Below are 22,494 nucleotides of genomic sequence, written 5' to 3'. Positions count from 1 at the left end.
TGAAGAGTGCGCACACAATGTAACCATAAGATATTTATTTAAAAATAAAATCATCTCTTTGTACTTTGTGTCCTTTTCTCAAGGACAGAATGGAGGCAAACTGACACCTTGGTAAGTGATCAGGTCGAATTTAAAGTGACTTCTCGTTTGAAGATCTGTGCTCAGGAAATCTGTGCAAAGAAAAGGAGATGATATCACAGACTGCTATTAAAAGAATCATTGCTCAAGAACAAGGAAGCCGGTGCACAGATGGGTAATGGAGACTTAAGAATATGTTCAGCGTGGGTATGAATTGTGTTTACAGTAACATGGAGAGGTCACATCGTGCCCGTCCGTCAGTGCTAATGACACGTCGCTAACAATAAGGTATTATTTACACTGCCGGTCAATGTTTTAGAACAATATTAACAGTTATTAGTGACATTTACACAGTTCAAGTCCAGAGAGTAATGTGAAATGGTACAAAGGCAGAAAAGTAAGGGGCTATCCTATGACTAATGTAAAAAAATATGTACAGTACATGACAATCTCTTTCTAACAAAGCTAGAATCAGCCCTGTATCTCACGTGGATCCAGAGATCTCCGCATTCAATGCTCTGCTAGATTTATATCAACCTGGCAGCTCAGGGGCATGTCTTTTCTGCTGCAGCTCAGGGGCGTGTCCATGCTCTGCCTATCACAGCTCAGGGGCGTGTCCATGCTCTCACTATTGTAGCTCAGGGGGCGTGTCATTTCTGCTTCAGCTTAGGGGTGTGTCATCTCTACTGCAGCTTTCTCCCTATCACAGCTCAGGAGGCAGTTGAAGGATGGAACTGAGCATGCACGTCCGAGGTGGACAGAGAAAGGAGATAAAGAACAAACAGCAGGTGGCGCCATACAGATACATGTTATTGAATACCTCAGCGGCTATACAAAAAGTATTCAGATCCAGGTGCTGGTTTGAAAACTGCAGAATATTTTTTGTGGGACAACCCCTTTAAATAAAAATAAGAAAAAATAAATAAATACATTTATAACCCTTGGAAGTGTAGGTCTGTCCTATAGAGAAATTGTAAAGGAAGCCAAGCTGTACCGTTTTCTATAACAACAAAGACCAGTTGGAAACTGGAGGAAATTTTACAGTTGGTGTCACGCGCTTCTACACATACCCTCGGTGATCTACCAAATGTGTCAAATTTTATTTCATCAGTCGATAAGACCGTCTTCCAGTCTTCAGTAGTGCACTGGAGGTGCTGCAATCTTAGCAGTGGCTTTCTTAGGGTGGGTTCAAATCACGTTTTATGCCTCCATTTGAAAAAAAAAAAAAGGATAGAAAAACGCAGCACGCCACATTCTTGTATACAGTTCGGCAAAAAAAAAAAGTATATGTTTTTTTTTTTTACAATGGAACTTTATGGCACTGTATGGCATCAGTCTGAGGCATCCGCTTAACGTATACGTTTTTTGTATACATTAAACGGATGGACCCATCCCCCCTTACTGCTACTCGACCTGTCAGACCTTCAGCTTGAAGTCTTCTGTTCCCAGTTGAAATGGAAACTTGAAGATGTTGTGCCGTGAGCTGCTGATTACGCAAACTGTTGACTCTCAAAAACGTCTGATTTTTGCAGTGGTCTTTGGTCCGCCAAACCTCTTCCTGCCAGAGTTTCCTCCAGTCTCCAAGTGCCTTTTGTCGGTATAGGAACCTGTACTCACTGACAGCTTGGCTTGCTTTGCAATCTCTCTATAAGGCCTCATGCACACGACAGTATTTTGCGTTCAGTATACTGGCCGTTTTTTTAGTTCAGTATGCGGTACATATACTGAACCATTCATTTCAATGGTTCAGCAAAAAAAACTGTAGTGTCTCCGTGTGCATTCCGTTTCAGTATTTCTGTATTTCCGTACCGTGAAAAGATAGAACATGTCCTATTCTTGTCCGCAAATCACTGTGCTTGGCTTCATTCAAGTCAATGGGTCCGCAAAAAAAAAAAACGGAACACATACGGAAATGCATCCGTATGTCTTCCGTATACATTCCGTTTTTGCGGAACCATCTATTGAAAATGTTATGCCCAGTCCTATTTTTTCTATGTAATTACTGTATAATGTATATGGCATATGGAAAAACTGAAACACAACGGAAACAAAAAACAGAACAACGGATCCGTAAAAAACTAACTGCAAAATACTGAAAATTACCATACGGTCGTGTGCATGAGCCCTAAGACAGATCTATAATGCCTCCATTATAATTCTCTGTCTTCTTTTGTAAATTTTTTATTTTTTTTCTTATTTTGATTTTACTTTTGTTCCTTTGTATCATTTCATGTTTTTTGTTGGACTTAAACTGTGTAAATGTCAATAATAACTCTAAATATCGATGTGTTCTAAAACTTTTGATCGGTAGTGCATGTACAGTACATAATATTTTATAATATTTTTTTAAAGTGTAAGGAGAAATGTCTGAAAAGTTGTGTTTCCCATTAGAAATTATTTTAACAAAAATGTGCTAAAATATAAAATAACCTGTTCCTTCCCGACTGCTCCAGCGCAGCTGTTCCAATAGTCCCGAGGCTTTTTGTTCACTTTCTACATCCATGTGACCTCTGCAGCCAGTCACTGGCCACAATGGTGGTGTTTGTGCAGTACGGGACTACTGTGGTCAGTGCTTGCCTGCAGCGGTCACATAGATATACAGCAAGTCATGGCTGCAACAAAGTAAATCATCAGGAAGTACTGGAACGTCTACACTGGATGTAACAGGTGAGCTTACGGTACTTTCATACTTGCGGCAGGACGGATCTGACAGGCTGTTCACCATGTCGGATCCGTCCTGCATCTATTTCGCCGTGCCGCCGGACCGCCGCTCCGCCCCCATTGACTATAATGGGGACGGGGGCGGAGCTCCAGCGCAGCACGGCGGTGCACGGTGAAAGCCGCCGGACTAAAAAGTACTGCATGTCCGACTTTTTAGTCCGGCGGCTTTCGCCATGCACCGCCGTGCTGCGCCGGAGCTTCGCCCCCGTCCCCATTATAGTCAATGGGGACAGAGCGGCGGTCCGCGGGCACGGCGAAATAGCTGCAGGACGGATCCGACATGGTGAACAGCCTGTCGGATCCGTCCTGCCTCAAGTGTGAAAGTAGCCTAATTATTTCCGCACTCTGGCTGTAGAATTTATTTTAATCAACTTTCAGAAAAGACAAATACATACATTTCCCACATACTCTCCCTGGTCACTGCTATGCAGGCTTGAAAGCGTTACATCAGTTCATTTGTGACTGCGGTGCGACAAAGAATGGCTGCCCTACTTGTGATTTGCGCAAAAGATGAGCGGCGTGCAGTGATTCGGCTTGGTGCCAATAGTTATTGAAGACTTTGTGCACGGGATGGAGAAAGTGTTTTGTCGAGAAGAGGTGAGCATGAACGGAAAGAGAAGTTCAAGGAAGATCGCACAAGCATCAGCCACGAAAAAGTAGCCGGAGGCTAGTCCATGACGACTGATGAGATGACAACACTGAGCGTGCACGTGAATTTATAGTGTTGGAAGGATGAGCGATTATTTTGCCCATTTCTGATGAAGAGGTAAAGACAGCGGTGCATTTGTGGCTCACAGCTCAGCCTACAACATTTCTAATGAGGGAATACAAAAGCTTGTTGAAACATGGACAAATGATATCGAAAAGCAAGAATTATATAAAATTGAAAAATGATATATTTATCTTTCTGAAAGTTGATAAATTCGACGGCCAGAGTGTGAATCATTTTTGAGTAACCATAACAGTTAATCTACTATAGCTAGGCTTGAGCGAATCGACCTTTATATTATAAATCCAAAGTCGATTTGTTCAAATACTTTGATTTTAATGCTGTATCCGTACAGCATTAAAATGTATTGGCTCAGTGGAGCCAAAGTTTGTTTCACCCGAATTCGCGCAAGACTTCGGTTAATTCCTACTGTATGCATATCTGCGTATTGAAAAACTATTTAAAATAGCAATCCGAACCGGGCTTTGGTGCTGCTGGCTGGTACCTCGGTACCAAAGCCCGGTTCGGATTGCTATTTTAAATTGTTTTTCAATACGCAGATATGCATACCGTAGGAATTAGCCAGTATCGCACAACTTTGGGCGAAACAGACTTTGGCTCCAATACATTTTAATGCTGTACTGATACAGCTCTAAAATCAAAGCGTTTGAACGAATCAACTTCGGATCTATGATCTGAAGGTCCATTCGTTCAAGCCTAATTTATAGCTGATATATCCTTACCTTCTCTGCATTTGTACGTCTTTGGTAAATTCATGCTTTCTTGGTTTTTACTAAACCTTTAGCAACCAGACTGCGGTATAACTCTTGCACATACGTGTATACACATTTAGAGTCTGGGACCTTCATTCGAACCATGTCTTCAACATCCAGAAGTGGGGGGCAGTCTGCAAATTTCCTGCACAGAAATGAAGTTGTTTGAAGCATGAAAGGGGGATATAAAACAAATACGGATATTATCAAAGCAATTGCAATTATCGGTACAATTGGGAGGATTTATCAAGCCTTTTGCGCCATAGAAGTGGTGACAAACACCTGAAAATTCACTGCACTTGGCTTGGGGTGCCCATGGAGATCTAAGTACTCGTACTCAACCTGGGGGTGGGGTACATGGGGCCACTGTGACTCTGTCGTCCAAGAGCACACATACACCTGGTGATTATATAATAATGTCGATTGGATTGAAAACATTTTTTTATTCAGGTCAGATAATGCAGTATGACATCTCTTGGATTATATTCAGCGTGCTGTCGAGTAGCCAGAAGGATTGGAAGTCATAAAAAGTTTTTAATTGTATTTTTGTTGCACTTTCTCACCATTTTCAATGTATCTGCTTGCTGTCAGTGGATAAATACATTTGCATTCATATTAACTGGCTGAAGACACCGACAGATCTTGTCCTGCCCAGTTTGGAGATGGATGCAATTGTAACCAGTCTGGGCAATTGTCTGTGAGCAGAATACATCAGTAAAAAAGAGAAATCTATCTCTTGTCTTGGTAGTTTGCAACAATGTATCAACATGCAACAGTAGTTTTAATTATAGAGACTTTTATCAATATAATCATTGTTTACAGATGTTTGCAATTTTCAGGCTGTGATCCAGTAAAAAGATACTTACATAGAATGTCACCACCTGGTGTTCAGACAGTACAGCAATGTGCACGTCCATCTACTGAATGCTGGTGGAAGTATATGCTCACAGCCAGGTCTCTGCATAATGATACTCTGTTCCCAGCAGGGCAGCCAATACAAAATACTTTCTGCCTGCCTGTCAGAGAAGGAGCAGAACCTCTGCAGTAGCATGGCAGTGTAGCTGAGAAGACTTTTTGTGAAGACGAAGTAAGAAGGGATTATACTTCTGCCAGAGGGGGAAGGATACTGATTCTGTTCAGAGGGGGAAGGAGACAGATTCTGTTCAGGGGGAGAAGGATACTGATTCTGTTCAGAGGGGGAAGGAGCCTGATTCTGTTCAGAGGGGGAAGGAGACTGATTCTGTTCAGGGGGGGGGGGGGGAAGGAGACTGATTCTGTTCAGAGGGGGAAGGAGACTGATTCTGTTCAGAGGGGGAAGGAGACTGGAACCCCAGCAGCAATGATTAGCAGCACCAAGAGGGATGAAAAAGGTAATTTTTATGCTAAAAGTTACTTTAAAAAAAGCTATTAACAGCTTTTTAGGGCTTTTGGTATAAAAATGATTCTTAGGATAATCCCTTTTAAAGACTATTTACACCTTTGGGGGCAAATATTTATATTGTATTGTATTTATTTTGAGCTAAAAATATTTTTTATATTGGTGTTTATTAAAAATATGGAGTCCTTTTTTCTGTACATAGCTGAGATGTTCTACTAGCAGCCTTTGGCTCTTCTGTCTTTTCCATCAGTTGGGGAGCTGACGGCTCTTTATCTCTGCTCTCTGACATTATAAACACTCATTATAGCTCAGTTCTTATCTTACTGATGAGAATGTGGCTTAAATAAGTGTTTATGACCTCTTAGTAGTTTAGAGATAAGGTTTATTGGATGACTGGCGCAAAGGGAAAGTACCAGGCACACAGCTAGAAAAACAGGTAACTCTTTGCGACAGAATGGCTCAATATTTTTAATAAAGACCATTTAAAAAATATGATTTTTAGCCAAAAATGAGTAAAATGCAATCATAAACAAAAATTGCCTCCAAAGGTGTCCATTGCCTTTGAGCTCACCGAGGACTGTCGAGACTGGATATAACTGTGTCCTCGTCTTGGATCAGTTTAGGACCAAGTCCATAAGGGGTTTCCCCTTTTTCCATTCAGCGATATCAAAGAACTTGAAAATGGTGAGAAAAAGTAGAAAAGCTACAGAACCTATTATAATGATTGAAGTGATTTCTCAGGAAAAACATTGATAGGCAAGCAATGTGTGATTGGAGGAGATCTGAACCCTGTTTTTTGCTCCATATACAAATGAGCTGTTAAGTGCACTGAGGGCGGGCCTGAGCCACTTGGAGCACCCTACCTCCGCTCCATGGCCAGCCCCTTCCTCCGAATGCTGTAGAATCATCATCTCTCCTGACCCTTCAATGTCACAAGCGTGCCACTTCTTTTGACCATGGTGCACGTGCAGTACAGCACTTTGCTCCAGCCTGAACTATACTGCGCTTGCGCTGAGGTGAAAACAAGTGGCCCACTTGTGACAATATAGAGCCAGGAGAGATGACTATTCATCAGTCTGGTCCTTTACCCTTCAGAGGAAGAGGCTCGGACTTTACCACAGCTCTCTGCATGGGAAGGCCTGAGATGGTGGTGTAGACTGCTTCCCCCTCTCTGCTTTCATTAGTGCTCAGGAAAGGGTTAACTGCCAGTGTAATACACGGTTCTATGGATCTACATGAAAATACAGTATAATCTATACATAACACAGGGCTATCGCAGGTCATCTCTCATTTTCCTATTGCATGTACTCTGTCTAAAGCCTCATTCACATGTCCGTGTGCAAATCTGTGAAAAGGTGGTCAGTGATGCCTCCGTGAGGATGTCCATGACGGACAGGTGTGTGGTCCGTGTGTCCGTTTTTTCCTGTCCGTGTGTCATCCATGTTTTACTGACCCTGCGCAGCTGAAAAATATTGTTCAAAGCATCTGTTCCTGATGATCCGTGAAACACGGATGTCATTGGACCCATAGACTATGATAGGAGTGAAGGATCCGTGAACACGGGAAAAATAGAACATGCTTCCATGGTAAAAACACGGACCCACAAACCATGGTAAAAAAATAATAATGTGTGAATACACACATTAAAATGAATGGTTGTCCATGGAGAACGCGTACGGCACACGTACATGGAACACCGACGTGCAAATGAGGCTTAATTCATTATCTGTCTTAGGCTACATGCACATGAACGTTAGGGCTCTGTGCTGTGGAACGCAAATTGCGGAACGCAATGCACGGGCACAGACCGTGGGGAAGCCGCATGCGGATCGTGGACCCATTCACTTGAATGGGGTCCGCGATCCGCATCTGACGGTCCGCACCGCAAAAAAGTAGTGCATGCGGTACATTTTTGCAGTGTGGAGGCACGGCCAGAAACACTACGGAAGCACTTCCGTGGGATTCCGATCCATGCCTCTGTTCCGCATCTCCGTTATTGCGGACCTATTCAAGTGATGCGGAATGCACGCGGCCGATGCCCGTATTATTGCGGACCCGCTGTATGCGGCCCGCAATACGGCCACAGGGGGTACACCGTCGTGTGCACGTAGCCTTAATGGGATTGGCTCATCTGGGACATTGATGGCAAATCGCTAGGATATGCTATCAATATCAGGTGTAGATCTCATGTCTGGGACCTGCTCCTATACAGCGCATACGCAGTGTGCTCTCCATTCATTGCTATGGAGGTTCCGAAAATAGCTGAGCGAGTGCTAGCACGGTCACTGCTGCTGCGCTCTGCTATTTTTGGATCTCCCATAGCGGTGAACAAAGGGTGGCCATTATGTGCGGTTGCTCTCTGTTCTCTTCGGGGGCCACATTCTGAAGGTAGGAGTGGGTCCAGACATCTGATGATGATGGCATATACTAGAGATATGACATCAATGTCCCAGATGGGAATAGTCCTTTAACACAACCATGCTATCTCTACAAATATTCAAAAATATCCTCCTCACTCTGCTGCATTGAACGCCAGCTGGAAGTTCTGTCTTCTGTTCTTTGGGTCAAGAGAATCGTAATCGAAAGCATCAGGGAAGAAAGCCACAATGAGGGCACAGAAGGCCAGGCCGCTGCTCCAACTGCTCGAGAAGTTCTGGATGTCCACCCCCTGATATAAGTGGAAATATAAAAAAGAAATAGTAAAAGATAAATACATATAGAAGTGGAGAAGTCATTGGGTGTGATATAGGCTTCTGAGTTGCATGAAGCCTATGAAGCCGTACCATACCTCCATACTGCTCTGATTTCATAGGAAGACATCGTTTTTTTCTGTTAGATTCAGTATGAATCTAACAATCTTGTCATTCTCCATTGGGCGCCATATGATTGAGATATTCTCTCCTAATATTTCTTCCTATGCAGCATATGGCGAGACTAAGCTTCTGTTATACTCCATATGTCCCTTTCCAACAGCTGAGCAGCAGGGGTGCTGGAAGTCAGACCACCACCAATCTGATACTGATGATCTGTCCTGAGTATAGCTCATTAATATTTAATTCCCAGAAACCCCCTTTAATTCTAGCCACAGAGAACTCTTGCTTATGCCAGGGCAGTAATGCCTGGGTTATTGAGGACTTGGTTGACCAACAAAGCTTTAGACAATGAACCCTGAAAAATTCATGGAGGACTTGAGTAGTGTTGATCGAGCACCAAAGTGCTCGGGTGCTCGAGTAGAACACTTTTAGATGCTCGGATGCTCTACAGAGCACCTGAGCACAATGGAAGTCAATGGGAGAACCCAAGCATTAAACCAGGCAGCCCCTGCTCTGAAGAGGTGAGGGAGTCTGGTTTACAGGAAAAGGTCAGAAATTGATGAAAACTCCACTGAAATGGTTCAGGAACAGCATGGGGAGGATGTCTGGATGCATCTTGGACTCCCAGCTTGCTGCTGGGAACGACGTTGTCCGAGTAGTAAGACACTTTTACAGACTGACAATAATACGCACAAAACCAAAGAGAAAATCGATTTTAGAGGAAAAATTGTTAGGAACCATTCTTTCCTATATATTTACTTGTATATAAAGTGCAAGTGCTGCCAAAAATTACAAGGAAGAGACACTCCGATACAACCTGCATATCACATAATGGAGGGCCTCATTCACATTGTGGTACAATTGTTCAGGTAGTGGGTCTCCTACACTCATAAAGCCTATGCACTAAGGGAAAGGGCTGCCAAAAATTACAAGGAACCGGCACTCCAATACACCCTTTATTACACATAAAGGAGGGCATCATACACCCTTGAAAAATTATGATTGATGGCCTGCTGGTGACCCTCTAAAACATTAGGAGCAAGGGCCTGCTGATCTGACCCTCTAAAACATTAGGGGCGAGGGCAGCCTAATAAGCATGTTGATATGATGGAGGAGGACGAGAAAACGGAGATTGAACCATATACCCTTTTTTGTGGTAGAAGGGGTGCTCGGGAATACAGTGTATTCAATACACCATAAAAACCACATTTAAAGTGCCTTTATGTTCAGCCGCTTTCCTCTGGTGGAGTAGAGAAGTCAGGGGCAATCCAGGCCTTGTTCATTTTGATAAGAGTCAACCGGTCAGCATTTTCAGTTGACAGGCAGATGCGCTTATCAGTTATTATGCCCCCAGCAGCACTAAATACCCACTCTGACAAAATGCTGGAGGCAGGGCAGGCCAGGACCTCCAAGGCGTAGAGCGCCAGTTCGTGCCACGTGTCCAGCTTGGACACCCAATAGTTGTAAGGCACAAAGGGATCATTGAGGACACTGACACGATCTGCTACCATCTTCCAAAACTTTTCCCTTCTTGTGGCACTAGGCCGCGCATCAGGTTGAGGGTGCTGGCAGGGTGTCATAAAACTGCCCCAGGCCTTGGAAGGTGTTGCCCTGCCTCTGTTGGAACTGCTGTGTGTTCCCCTCGTCTCCCCTCCTCGGTTGCCCAGGGAACTACGGACTCTGCCGCCAGCGTTGTCAGCTGGAAATTTTGGGAGCAATATTTCCACAAGGACCTTCTAATATTGCACCATTTTTCTAGTCCTCTCCACCACAGGAATGAGAGATGAGAAGTTCTCTTTGTAGCGGGGGTTGAGAAGGGTGAACAACCAGTAATTGGTGTTGGCTAAAATCCATACAACGCAAGGGTCACAGGAAAGGCAGCATAACATAAAGTCAGCCATGTGTGCCAGAGTCCCAACAGACAAGACTTCGCTGTCCTCATCAGGAGGATGACTCTCAATCTTTTTTTCCTCCTCTTCTACCCATCCAATAATAAAACTTTCATGGGTACTACCCTCTGTAGTGGAGGCAACCGTCTCCTGTTCCTCCTCCTCCTCATCATCATCATCATCCAATTTGCGCTGAGAAGACGAACAGAGGGTGGTCTGGCTATTACCCTGTGTACTGTCTTCCCCCATTTCCACCTCTTCCACATGCAAAGTGTCCACCTTCATTGTGAGCAGCGAGCGTTTGAGTAGACACAGAAGTGGGATGGTTACGCTGATAATAGCGTTATCGCCGCTCACCATCTGTGTTGATTCCTCAAAGTTGCGTAAAACCTCACAGAGGTCAGACATCCATGCCCACTCCTCGTTTGTGAATAGCGGAAGCTGACTGGAAAGACAACGACCATGTTGCAGCTGGTATTCCACTACTGCCCTCTGCTGCTCACAAAGCCTGGCCAACATGTGGAACGTGGAGTTCCAGCGCGTGCTCACGTCGCACAACAGTCGGTGAGCTGGCAATTGCAAGAGCTGCTGCAGCGTTGCCAGACCGGTGGCAGCTGTAGATGACTTTCGGAAATGGGCAGACACGCGGTGCACCTTCACCAGTAGCTCAGGCAAAATGGGGTAGGTTTTGAGAAACCGCTGAACCACTAAGTTGAACACGTAGGCTAGGCATGGTATGTGTGTGAGCTTGCCGAGCTCCAAAGCCGCCACCAAGTTACGGCCATTATCAGACACAACCATGCCTGGCTGTAGATTGAGTGGCGAGAGCCACAGCTCAGTCTGGTCCCTTATACCCTGCCACAGCTCTGCGGCAGTGTGCTGTTTGTCACCTAAGCAGATCAGTTTCAGCTCGGCCTGTTGCCGCTTCCCCACTGCAGTGCTACACTGCTTTCAGCTACTGACTGATGGCTGACTGGTGCTGCAAGATGAGAATTCAGAGGTGGAAGTGGAGGAGGAGAAGGGGGGGTTGCAGCCACTAATATAGGTGGTGGCGGAAATCCTGATGGAAGTAGAGCCCGCAATCCTTGGCGTTGGTAGCACCTGTGCCATCCTAGGGTACAACTAGCTCCTGGCCTCTAGAACGTTCACCCAGTGTGCCGTCAGGGAAATGTAGCATCCCTGGCCACCAGCACTTGTCCATGTGTCAGTCGTTAAGTGGACCTTGCGAATAACTGTGTTGGTCAGGGCACGGGTGATGTTACAGGACACATGCTGGTGTAAGGCGGCGATGGCACACCAGGAAAAATAGTGGCGGCTGGGGACTGAGTAACGAGGGACAGCCGCCGCCATCAGGCTGTGGAAGGCCTCAGTGTCCACAAGCCTAAATGGCAACATTTCCAGGGCCAACAACTTGAAAAGGTGCGCATTTAGTGCTATGGCCTATGGGTGGGTGGCTGGGTATTTGCACTTTCGTTTAAAGGCCTGGGGTATGGACACTGGTCGCACTGGTGTGACTTTGAGAGTGGTGTTCCGCGCCGCCCTGCAAACTGGGACATGAAGCTAGGTATTGTGGATGAGTGTGCTTCTCGTGCTCTGGCAGCAGGCACAGTTTCACCGCGCCCAGGGCCACGGCCTCTGTCTGCACCACCAGCACCACGGCCACTTCCCCGTCCCTTACTGCTCGCCTTCTGCATATTAAATGGTATGTATGCGTCCAAATATGTCACACGTACAGTAGCGCAGGTTTTGTAAGTGTATGCGCAAATAAATTAGACTGAATGTCACAGATATTTAGGATGCGCAAACGTTATACAGGAGATGTAGCGCAGGTAATGTCGCTGTCACCAGCGGCCAAACAATTGCGCTGAATGTCACAGATATTTAGGATGCGCAAATGTAACACAACAGATGTAGCAGAGGTTGTGTCACTGTCAGAAGCAGCCAAACTATTGCATGCAATTTAGCGCAGGTTGCGCTAATAATATATATAGCAGCCAGATAAAACAATAGTCTTTTGGGTCTCTAACACCTTGAAACAATTCCAGTCCCTACACGATCTGTCCCTTCTGCTGCAGCTCTCCCTGACTAAGACTGAGCCAAACCACATGTCATTGGGTGCTTTATAGCACCCGATGACCTGTTCCGGCCAGCCAATCACTGTAATGCCAGTAACCAACATGGCTACGGCATTACAGTGAGTGCCAGTACTTTCCTGTATGTTTATTGTCCGCGTAGCAGCCAACAAACGTGCGGGGAGGAGACTCGAGCATCACGCTCGAGCACACGCGGTATTCGGCCGAACACTGCAATGTGCCGAGCATCGCGATGCTCGAGTGAAAATGGTTTTCGGCCGAGCATGCTCGCCCAACACTAGACTTGACCACTAATGCTTTAGACAATGAACCCTGAAAAATTCATGGAGGACCTGACGATCAAGGCTTTAGATGATGAACCCTGAAAAATTCCTGGAGGTCTTAGAGGGTCCAAAGCTTCATGTGAACATTTACACCGACCATACAAATCTGAAGTACCTCCAGTCTGCCTATAGACCTAACCTATGACGAGCACATTGGGCCCTCTGTCTTCCAGCAGAGAAGAACCATAGATCAGATGACCTTACCAAACAACCCTTTTCCACCTGCACAGATCTTACATACCTTCCCCTGAAGAGTCCAACACCATTGAAGCCATGTTGTTAGATAAGACCCTAGAGCTGAAAGCATCGATATTAACCGATGAGTGCTGCACCGCATGAGTGAGGGTGGAAAAAACGACATGGCTCAGTACAGACCATGACATTTTTCGTAGACTTGTTGCTTTTTACCACAATTTCCATAAATGGGTAACTGCATCCTAATAGGGAGAAGTTTTATAGGACAAAAGATGAAACATAAATCCTTACCTCCCGCCCCCGTGTCTTTGCCCGGCACCATTCGAGCAGCATGTTCTTTACAGCATTTGCACCGCAGCTAGTCGACCGCTGCACACGAATCCCTGAAGTGGCGACACTGTGAGAGAAGCCTTTATACATAACTTTACATATAACCTGAAAGCAGCGGTTTTTATTTGGCCAAATCCCCACCGGGTCTCATTAGAGTTAATGGGGAAAGGTAGTATCTGGCTATGCCCGATATGATGAACTCCGGCCAGAACAGACTGCCGTTACACTTTAGCGCTGGTGTGAAGCTAGCCTACGAATTTAGCTGTAATGAGTGTTTATGAGCTGTTAGGAAAGTGCAGGGTAAGGCCTCATGCACACAACCGTATTTTTGGTCTGTGTCCGAACCGCATTTTTTGTGGATTGCACACGGACCCATTCATTTTTATGGTTCAGCAAAAAAAATAAACGGACAGCACATGGATGTCATCCGTGTTCTGTCCGGATTCATGCGGCTGGTCCGTAAATGATAGAACCTGGCCTATTCTTGTGTCCTATTTTGCGGACAAGAAAAGGCTTTTCTACATGGGTCCAGCGAAAATTGCAGGATGCACAGACCGCATCCGTATTTTGCGGACCTGTGATTTGTGGACTGCAAAACGGATATGGTCGTGTGCAGGAAGCCTAAGGGCTACAGACAGAGCCATCAGAGCGGGTCTCTGACGGAGTCACTGTGAAGCAGAGAGCGCAACAGTCTGCAGATGCCCTGAAAGTGAAAGCTGTAGGGCAGGCATCCTCAAACTGTGGCCCTCCAGCTGTTGCAAAACTACAACTCCCAGCATGCCCAAACAGCCTACAGGTATCAGCTTACAGCAGGGCAATGTGGGAGTTGTAGTTTTACAACAGCTGGAGGGCCGCAGTTTGAGGATGCCTGCTGTAGAGGAACAACCTATATTTTTAAATAAGCAGAATGTAAAGATAATTAAGGCGTCCATAGTCTGTAAACCCTATTCATTGTGAATGTGACCTTACAGTTCTTATATTCCTTATGCCATGTTGACATCTTTATGACTAATGTACACTCACCCTCCGAATTTTTCCGCAATGTCTTTCTTTGTGGCTCTTCCATATGATTTGGGCATGGTCTTAGCCCGGGGTATATCAGATTTCCGATCCCGTTGTTCTTTTTCACCGGCGGCCTCTTTACCCGGGGTTGCAGCAGCGCCATCCTTTACAGAACTGACAGCAAGGAAACAATTTGGTGATTTTTAATGGGGTTATCTATGACTTTAAAAAGAAGTCCGCTTTTCTTCGCCTTCTAGAAATAAGGCCACTTTGGTGCCGCTCAGCCCACTTCGCTTCCATGGGGATGGGCTGCAATGCTAGACACAGCCCGTTCCAAATCATTTTTTTTCTAATCTTGGACAAACCCTTTAAATTAACTTTCATTTCTAGTGTTTGATCCCTTCAATGTCATCCTCCTCCACATTCTTCTGTAATTATCTGTTGTTACAGTAAGCATTACACCCTCTAAACGATCCGTGCAGCTGCCCAAGATCTCAGCATTGAAGGATTTTAGGACAATAATATTGTTACTGTCTTAAATAATGATATTACCCTTGGCATAGCATCGCTGCCCACCAGCTCTATGCCTACGCCAACCCTTAATTATTATGTCTGTAATCCAGAACATGAGGAATATCTTACACTATAAAGTAATGGACAGACTTCACCAAAATTCCAGAAGATGGACATCAAAGAGGACCTATCACCTCTCCTGATATCTCTGTTTAGAAATTAATTGCATTCCCTATTTAAAGGGTTTCTGTCACCCCACTAAAGTCTTTTTTTTTTTTTGGGCTAGTTACATTCCTTATAGCGCGATATAGGAGAATATAATGGTGTTACTTTCATTCGGCCGTTTCTTATAAAAACAAAGTTTTATAATATGCAAATCCGGTCTCTACCAGCAAGTAGGGCGTCTACTTGCTGGTAGCCGCTGCAAAAAACCGCCCCCTCGTCGTGTTGATTGACAGGGCCAGCCGCGATCTCCTCCTCTGGCCGGCCATGTCAGCATTTAAAAAATCGCGCGCCTCTGTTTATTCGGCGCAGGCGCTCTGAGATGAGGAGGCTCGTCTCCTCAGCGCTCCCTCAGTGCGCCTGCGCCGATGACATCACCGAAAGAGAAGACGTCATCGGCGCAGGCGCACTGAGGGAGTTCTGAGGAGACGAGCCTCCTCATCTCAGAGCGCCTGCACTGAATGAACAGAGGCGCGCGATTTTTAAAATGCTGACAGGGCCGGCTGGAGGAGGAGATCGCGGCTGGCCCTGTCAATCAACACGACGAGGGGGCGGTTTTTTGTGGCGGCTACCAGCAAGTAGACGCCCTACTTGCTGGTAGAGACCGGATTTGCATATTATAAAACTTTGTTTTTATAAGAAACGGCCGAATGAAAGTAAGTGACACCATTATATTCTCATATATCGCGCTATAAGGAATGTAACTAGCCAAAAAAATAAAAATGACTTTAGTGGGGTGACAGAAGCCCTTTAATATAATAATATTTAACAATTCAGGAGCATTTTTCCTTATAATTCTGCTTTGTGCCGTTCCTCTGTTATTTCTCCTAGAAATGTAAAACCAAATTGACAACTGGCTGTTACGAGTCGGAGGTTAGCCCTACACAGTCTGTCCGATTTACGGACACAACCCTTTAAGAAGGGAATTGATAGCACCAGCTGAGATCGCTAGAACAGGGGTCCTCAGCTCTTCTTTTCTCCTTACTGCACAATCGCAGTGAGGAGGAGTCTGAATGTAGCAGCGGATGAACATGCGACTACCTGCTCCTTTCAGTGTCTACGGGGCTGATACCCGCTATGCCCATCAGTCCCATAGGTTTGGAATGGAGGGCACTGCGCATGCTCAACCGTCACTTCCTCAGACTCCTCCTCACTCTGGATGTGCGATGAGGAGGAGTTGTTCTAGTGATCTGGGTGGTCCCAGCGATCAGACATGGATCACCCACCCAAGTGGCAATTGCAGGAAAATCAATTAAAGGGAAGCCGGGATTTGGGATTGTATGGGGTAAATTCATGAATGCATAGATGCCAATTGTCTGTTCAGAACTGAGGGCGACTTGTTTGTTAGAAACGATTCCACTTTCTTACTTGTTAGTGTTGGGAAACAACGACAGGACTAGGATGAATCAGAAAACAGACAGAGGCACGACATTTCCGCAGGGCACCAGCATTAGTTACTTGTGCACTGACAGTTCGTCATGTCTGGGGGTCCTCGCATCATGTTTTTGCTGTACGTGTTTGATGTATCCAAGGCACCACTTGGAACCGAACCCGAGTTCGGGAAATGTTTTTTTACAAATTAATTTATGAAGTTATTACGCGAAGTCTCGCAAGACTTTGCGAAGTAATAACTTCAGCTCATCAGAGCCAATACATTCTAATATATACAGTATTAGAACGAAGTTTTATGCGAATCGACTTACGCTCACCCCCTACTAGAAACTATTGCTATATCTTTTTTTTATTATAAATTTGTATTATTATTATTTTTTTTATTATTTATTTATTTTCATTTATTTATTTTTTATTTACTTTTTTTTTTTAAGTGATTTAACCCCTTTCTGCCACAGTCAAGGCAAGAAAAGGTTAATTCCCAGCCTGCAGGCTGACATTTCATTTTTAAAGGGCAGCAGGTGGCGCTCTTACATAAGAAGAAGCGCTCCCTACCGGCTTTCATCTTCCTCAATGTAATACACGCTTGTAGCAGAGTGCAACAAGCGTGTATTACTAAGCACACTGCTCCCGCTGGCCACGGCACATCTCCCTATGACAGCGCGGTCACAGTGATCTGCGGCGGCACGGCACCAGCAGATTGCGATGTAACCCAACGCTTTTCTACGTTGGGTTACAGATAAGAGCCTACCGACATATAAAGTCGTGCAGCGGTAGGAAAGTGGTTAAAGAAAGACCTAAATATTTAAAGGCATCATCTGAATTTTTTTTTTAAAAACAGATATGCTTAAAGGATAGAAACATAACGCCTTAGGTTTCCATCCATCTATCCTTAACTGCAAAAAAGAGGAGTGTGGTATGCAGTGTGGTGAGCAGTGTGGTGAGCAGTGTGGTATGCAGTTTGGTATGCAGTGTGGTGAGCAGTGTGGTATGCAGTGTGGTGAGCAGTGTGGTATGCAGTGTGGCATGCAGTGTGGTATGCAGTGTGGTGAGCAGTGTGGTATGCAGTGTGGTGAGCAGTGTGGTATGCAGTGTGGTATGCAGTGTGGTGAGCAGTGTGGTGAGCAGTGTGGTATGCAGTTTGGTATGCAGTGTGGTGAGCAGTGTGGTATGCAGTGTGGTGAGCAGTGTGGTATGCAGTGTGGCATGCAGTGTGGTATGCAGTGTGGTGAGCAGTGTGGTATGCAGTGTGGTATGCAGTGTGGTGAGCAGTGTGGTATGCAGTGTGGTATGCAGTTTGGTATGCAGTGTGGTGAGCAGTGTGGTATGCAGTGTGGTGAGCAGTGTGGTATGCAGTGTGGCATGCAGTGTGGTATGCAGTGTGGTGAGCAGTGTGGTATGCAGTGTGGTGAGCAGTGTGGTATGCAGTGTGGTGAGCAGTGTGGTATGCAGTGTGGTGAGCAGTGTGGTATGCAGTGTGGTGAGCAGTGTGGTATGCAGTGTGGTATGCAGTGTGGTGAGCAGTGTGGTATGCAGTGTGGTGAGCAGTGTGGTATGCAGTGTGGTGAGCAGTGTGGTATGCAGTGTGGTATGCAGTGTGGTGAGCAGTGTGGTGAGCAGTGTGGTATGCAGTGTGGTGAGCAGTGTGGTATGCAGTGTGGTGAGCAGTGTGGTATGCAGTGTGGTGAGCAGTGTGGTATGCAGTGTGGTGAGCAGTGTGGTATGCAGTGTGGTGAGCAGTGTGGTGAGCAGTGTGGTATGCAGTGTGGTGAGCAGTGTGGTATGCAGTGTGGTGAGCAGTGTGGTATGCAGTGTGGTGAGCAGTGTGGTATGCAGTGTGGTGAGCAGTGTGGTATGCAGTGTGGTATGCTATGCTATTCTGTCCTTCAAAAAAAAGAGATGCAGAAACATAAACAGTGGCAAACGGGGGTTACAGTAAACACTTATGGACTACTTTTGCCCAATTATAGTTGATGGGTATGTGAGCAATAAAGAGCATTTACAAGCTTATAACACTTGCCATACAGGAAAAACCAGATGTGAACAGCCTCTAACTCTGCAAGAACATTTCTGAACATTGTTGCAGAATCAGGGGTCTTAAAGGGGTTTTCTCATCTCAGATATCACTGAGATGGTGCATATCGCTAGCTAGGATATGTGCACCTAGATCAGGAAAGGAGCTCCGCAAAGTGGTGGCTGGAGGACTCTGGTCCGGCCGGCACCAAGCGCTCTCCCAATAGAAGTGAATGGGAGCGCACAGCGCATGACCCGCCACCGCTCAAATTCACTTCTATGGATCCAACGGAAATAGGCGAGCCACCGTTCGGTTGTTTTCGGTGGCCTCAAAGAAAATGAATGGAGGGCGGCTGCGCATGCGTAATGCGCCCTCCACCACTTTCGGGGCTCTGTTCTCGATATAGGTGCTGGGACCCAGACCTGTCAAACAATGGGGTCATATCCTAGTGATATGCCCCCACTGTCTGAGATGAGACAACCCCTTTAAGGTCCTGCATGCACAGTGGGTGGGCCCTCAGAATCATTTCCTCTAACTAAATAAATAAAAACAAAAAAGCCCTCCTTCTACCAGCCCACCTTGTAGCTTCCATCCCTAACTCTGGCAAGTGTAACATATATATCTCCTATATAGAAAAGGCCATAGAAGAAAAGGGCACTATATAAGGCCTCATGCACACCACCGTATGTATTTTGTGGTCCGCAAAAAATACGGATGACGTCCGTGTGCATTCCGTATTTTGCAGAACGGAACAGCTGGCCCCTGATAGAACAGGACTATCCTTCTCTGTAATGCGGACAATATTAGGACATGTTCTATTTTTTTGCGGAACAGAAATACGAACGTACGGAAAGGGAATGCACACAGAGTACCTTCCGTTTTTTTGTTTTTTTTTGCAGATCCATTAAAATGAATGGTTCCGTATACGGTCCACAAAAAAAACGGAACTGACACAGAAAGAAAATACATTTGTGTGCATGAGGCCTAAGATAAATAGATAGATAAAAGATATAATAGTTGGACTTGTGCAATCGAAAAATAAAAACTGTGGAAAAACAGACCTTTCTCCATTTTTTGTTACATTTTCCCAAGTGTAACAACAAAAAAGTACTACAATAAAAATGGCATAAATTAAAGTCCTATGTATCAGTGAAAAAAAAGTTAAAAACAATGAAAAAAGTTTTTTGCTTTTAAACATGCAAGTACAAAAAAAGAAATGATGATCATGAATGGGAGAAAGTGGCCCAGTCTTGAACTAGTTAACAGACTTGTCCCTGCGTTCGAAAACCAGAGTTCCGGCCCATATATAGATTTGTTAGGATTAACCAGTAAAATAAATATGTCAGAGCTTTCGGTGGCTGTAGGCCAGCAATATTCTGCTATGGAGCCGGTGCATCCCTACATAAGGGTCTGGTTGTCACTCCTAAGTTGCTCTAGTCTTAAAGAATAAGGACCCAGAAGAACAAAAAGAAGAGGAAAGCCTCCCACATCTTCATCACCTGGGGTTAATTGAGAGGAAACCACTGCCTTGAGCATCATGGAGGTGGACATTACCTGGCTGCAGACTTGCTCTTGTCTACTTTATCTGCATGGTCTTTGGCACTTGGTTGAGCCTGCTCTTCCTCACTTTTACCATCGACATCAGTGGCGGCGGCTACCTCCGGGCTACTGACTGAGGCTTCAGATTTTTCTTCTTTGTGGCCAGAAAAGTCATCAGCACTTTGCTCTTGGGTGGAGGAGCTTTCTTCGTTTGCTCCTGGGCTTGCTTTTTCTCCATCTGAAGTCACTGAATCTTCTCTCACATCTCCACCAGATGTTACGGTATCTCCTCCTCCGTCTCCTTCTTCCGTTACCTCTTCTCCTTCTTTTGCTTCGGTCTGGCCATGTCTTTGGTGCTCCTCATCCAATCCATCATCTCGCACAGTATCTTTCTCAGTCTTGCCTTCTAATATTTTCTCAGGAGTTGTATGACTTTCTTGTATCCCATCTTCCTTTGCACTTGTTTGATTGTCCCCTGCGGCTTCTGATGATGGTAGACTTGTGACTTCTTCTTGTTGCTCCTCTGTTAGGGCCGGGGGTTGTTCTTCTGCCATCTTCCTCCAAAAAGTAATAATAATAACCTTCCAGCTGCTGTCGGAAAAGTGACTTCTCTCCTGACCCCTTTTCCCTCCTACTTGTCACTGGGCATGGTGGGTGTCTATTTTTATTCAGGATTAGCTGGCTTTATCCATCCTCCTTAGCCACCCCCACACCATGCCAGCTGTCACCTTGATTCTCTATCCCTGGAAAGCTAAAAACAGTTCTGTATTATGTCACTCGTCACTGTCCCCTCGTCACCGTCCCCATAAATAAAACACAGACAAACCTATGGTTTTCTACATGATATTAGTATGGAGATGACACCAGAGGTGGTGGTGTCGGCATGAGATTAAGCACAATTCAGTTGACATACGTGTCGTTCTACGTTTTCCTATGTCACAATTGTATAACTGGTCTACTGTATATAAAAGTCAGCACATCCCAGGTGCACGCTGCTATGGCTGTAAACACAACATAGAACGAAACATACAATGCAACAGCTCTCTGCAAACCAAATAAAATACAAACATGTATTATATTGCTAATGCTATGCTTATAAATTAGAGATACATTTTGGACAAAATTATTTGAGCCCGTCTGCCACACGTCAAGGCGATCTCTGTAAGACGGGAACCTAACACTAAGTTCAACCTGTTAAGTGCCATGACAGCGACCATGAAGTTCAGGGGGTGTAGGTTCCGCATGCATGCTGGACTACAAGTACCAACATGCATGCAGAGCAAACTAAGTTAAAATCGGCCTATGAGACAAACAGGCTGATCAGGAGTGAACAACCTGCACCTGCGCATTGGGATGTGCTGATTAACCCCCTTTTTTTCTTTGCAGTTTGTATTGGAGGTGTGGCTGACTCTCCTATTTGGTCGTTCACTCCTGATCAGTCTGTTTGCCTCATAGGCCGATTTTAAATTAGCATGAGTATAAAGCTTACTTTGCTCTGCGTGCATGTTGGTACTTGTAGTCCCTGGATTCAATGGAGGCTATTTTGGCACCGAAAATGATAAAAACCAAAGGGGGCCCAGCATGCATGCGGAACCTACACCCCCTGAACTTAATGGCTGCTGTCATGGCACTTAACAGGTTGAACTTCGTGTTACAAAGATCGCCTTGACGTGTGGCAGACAGGCTCAAATAATTTTGTACAAAATGTATTTGCCAAGCATCTCTAATTTATAAGCATAGCATTAGCAATATAATATATTTTTGTACTTTATTTGGTTTGCAGAGAGCTGTTGCATTGTATGTTTTGTTCTATGTTGTATATAAAAATATAGGGGGTCATTTATTAAGACCAGTATTCTAGACGCCGGTCCTAATACCCCCTATCTCTATCCTGTTCAATCTATTACCCTGTAATGTTGATCCAGAAGAAGGCTAAAAATTCTAATTACCTCATCTTTGGTGGGAAAAAAACATTCACGACGTTCAGAATTTGGAGCCAAATTTGCTAAAATTGTCCACAATACTCCATGCGACCAGCTGTGCTATGGGGCACTGTAATGGAGGCACTGTGACTCCACTATAGTCTAATATGGAGGCATTATGGCTGGCTCTGTTGTGGGCCACGGAGGCACTAAGTCTGGAACTGAAGGGGTACTGTATGGCTGGTAAAATACTAAGGACATTATAGGCTGGCATGTATTGCGGGCGATGGAGGCACTGCTGTCATGGACATTCCCGCGACAGGTGGCAGGAGATCGGTGAGACTGGCAACACGTGGTTTGATCTGACATGTTTTCTGTTTGGATCAAATGACGTCTGCGTTGTTTCTGGTGCTCGCCGCACCTTCTTTCCCCAGGTGTGGCTATTAGGGTCATTTAACCTTCTTTATTTATAGTTGCTTCTCCCACAATGCTGTGCGGTTTATAGCTTCTGTTTGGACCTTTGGATAGATTGTGGTTGGATCTCGGCTGAGTTCCTGGTGCTTCCATTGCTCCTTTGAAGTTGAGTCT

The 22,494-nt window shown here is 45.2% G+C and overlaps 1 protein-coding gene across 1 annotated transcript; it reads right to left on the bottom strand.

The window, feature by feature from the left end:
* Positions 1 to 20: 20 nt before the first annotated feature.
* LOC122943910 (smoothelin-like protein 1) lies at positions 21 to 20,639 on the bottom strand. The gene is made up of 6 exons (XM_044302032.1): positions 20,000 to 20,639; positions 14,326 to 14,478; positions 13,264 to 13,369; positions 8,176 to 8,327; positions 4,252 to 4,426; positions 21 to 170 (listed from the first exon to the last, which is right to left on the bottom strand). The coding sequence occupies exons 1-5, from the start codon at positions 20,536 to 20,538 to the stop codon at positions 4,282 to 4,284; spliced, it is 1,095 nt and encodes a 364-aa protein (XP_044157967.1). The 5' UTR covers positions 20,539 to 20,639; the 3' UTR covers positions 21 to 170; positions 4,252 to 4,281.
* Positions 20,640 to 22,494: the final 1,855 nt, after the last annotated feature.

The sequence above is a fragment of the Bufo gargarizans genome, chromosome 7 (genome assembly GCF_014858855.1).
Source record: "Bufo gargarizans isolate SCDJY-AF-19 chromosome 7, ASM1485885v1, whole genome shotgun sequence".
Lineage (NCBI taxonomy): Eukaryota > Metazoa > Chordata > Amphibia > Anura > Bufonidae > Bufo > Bufo gargarizans.
This window is presented reverse-complemented; position numbering and strand designations above follow the sequence as displayed.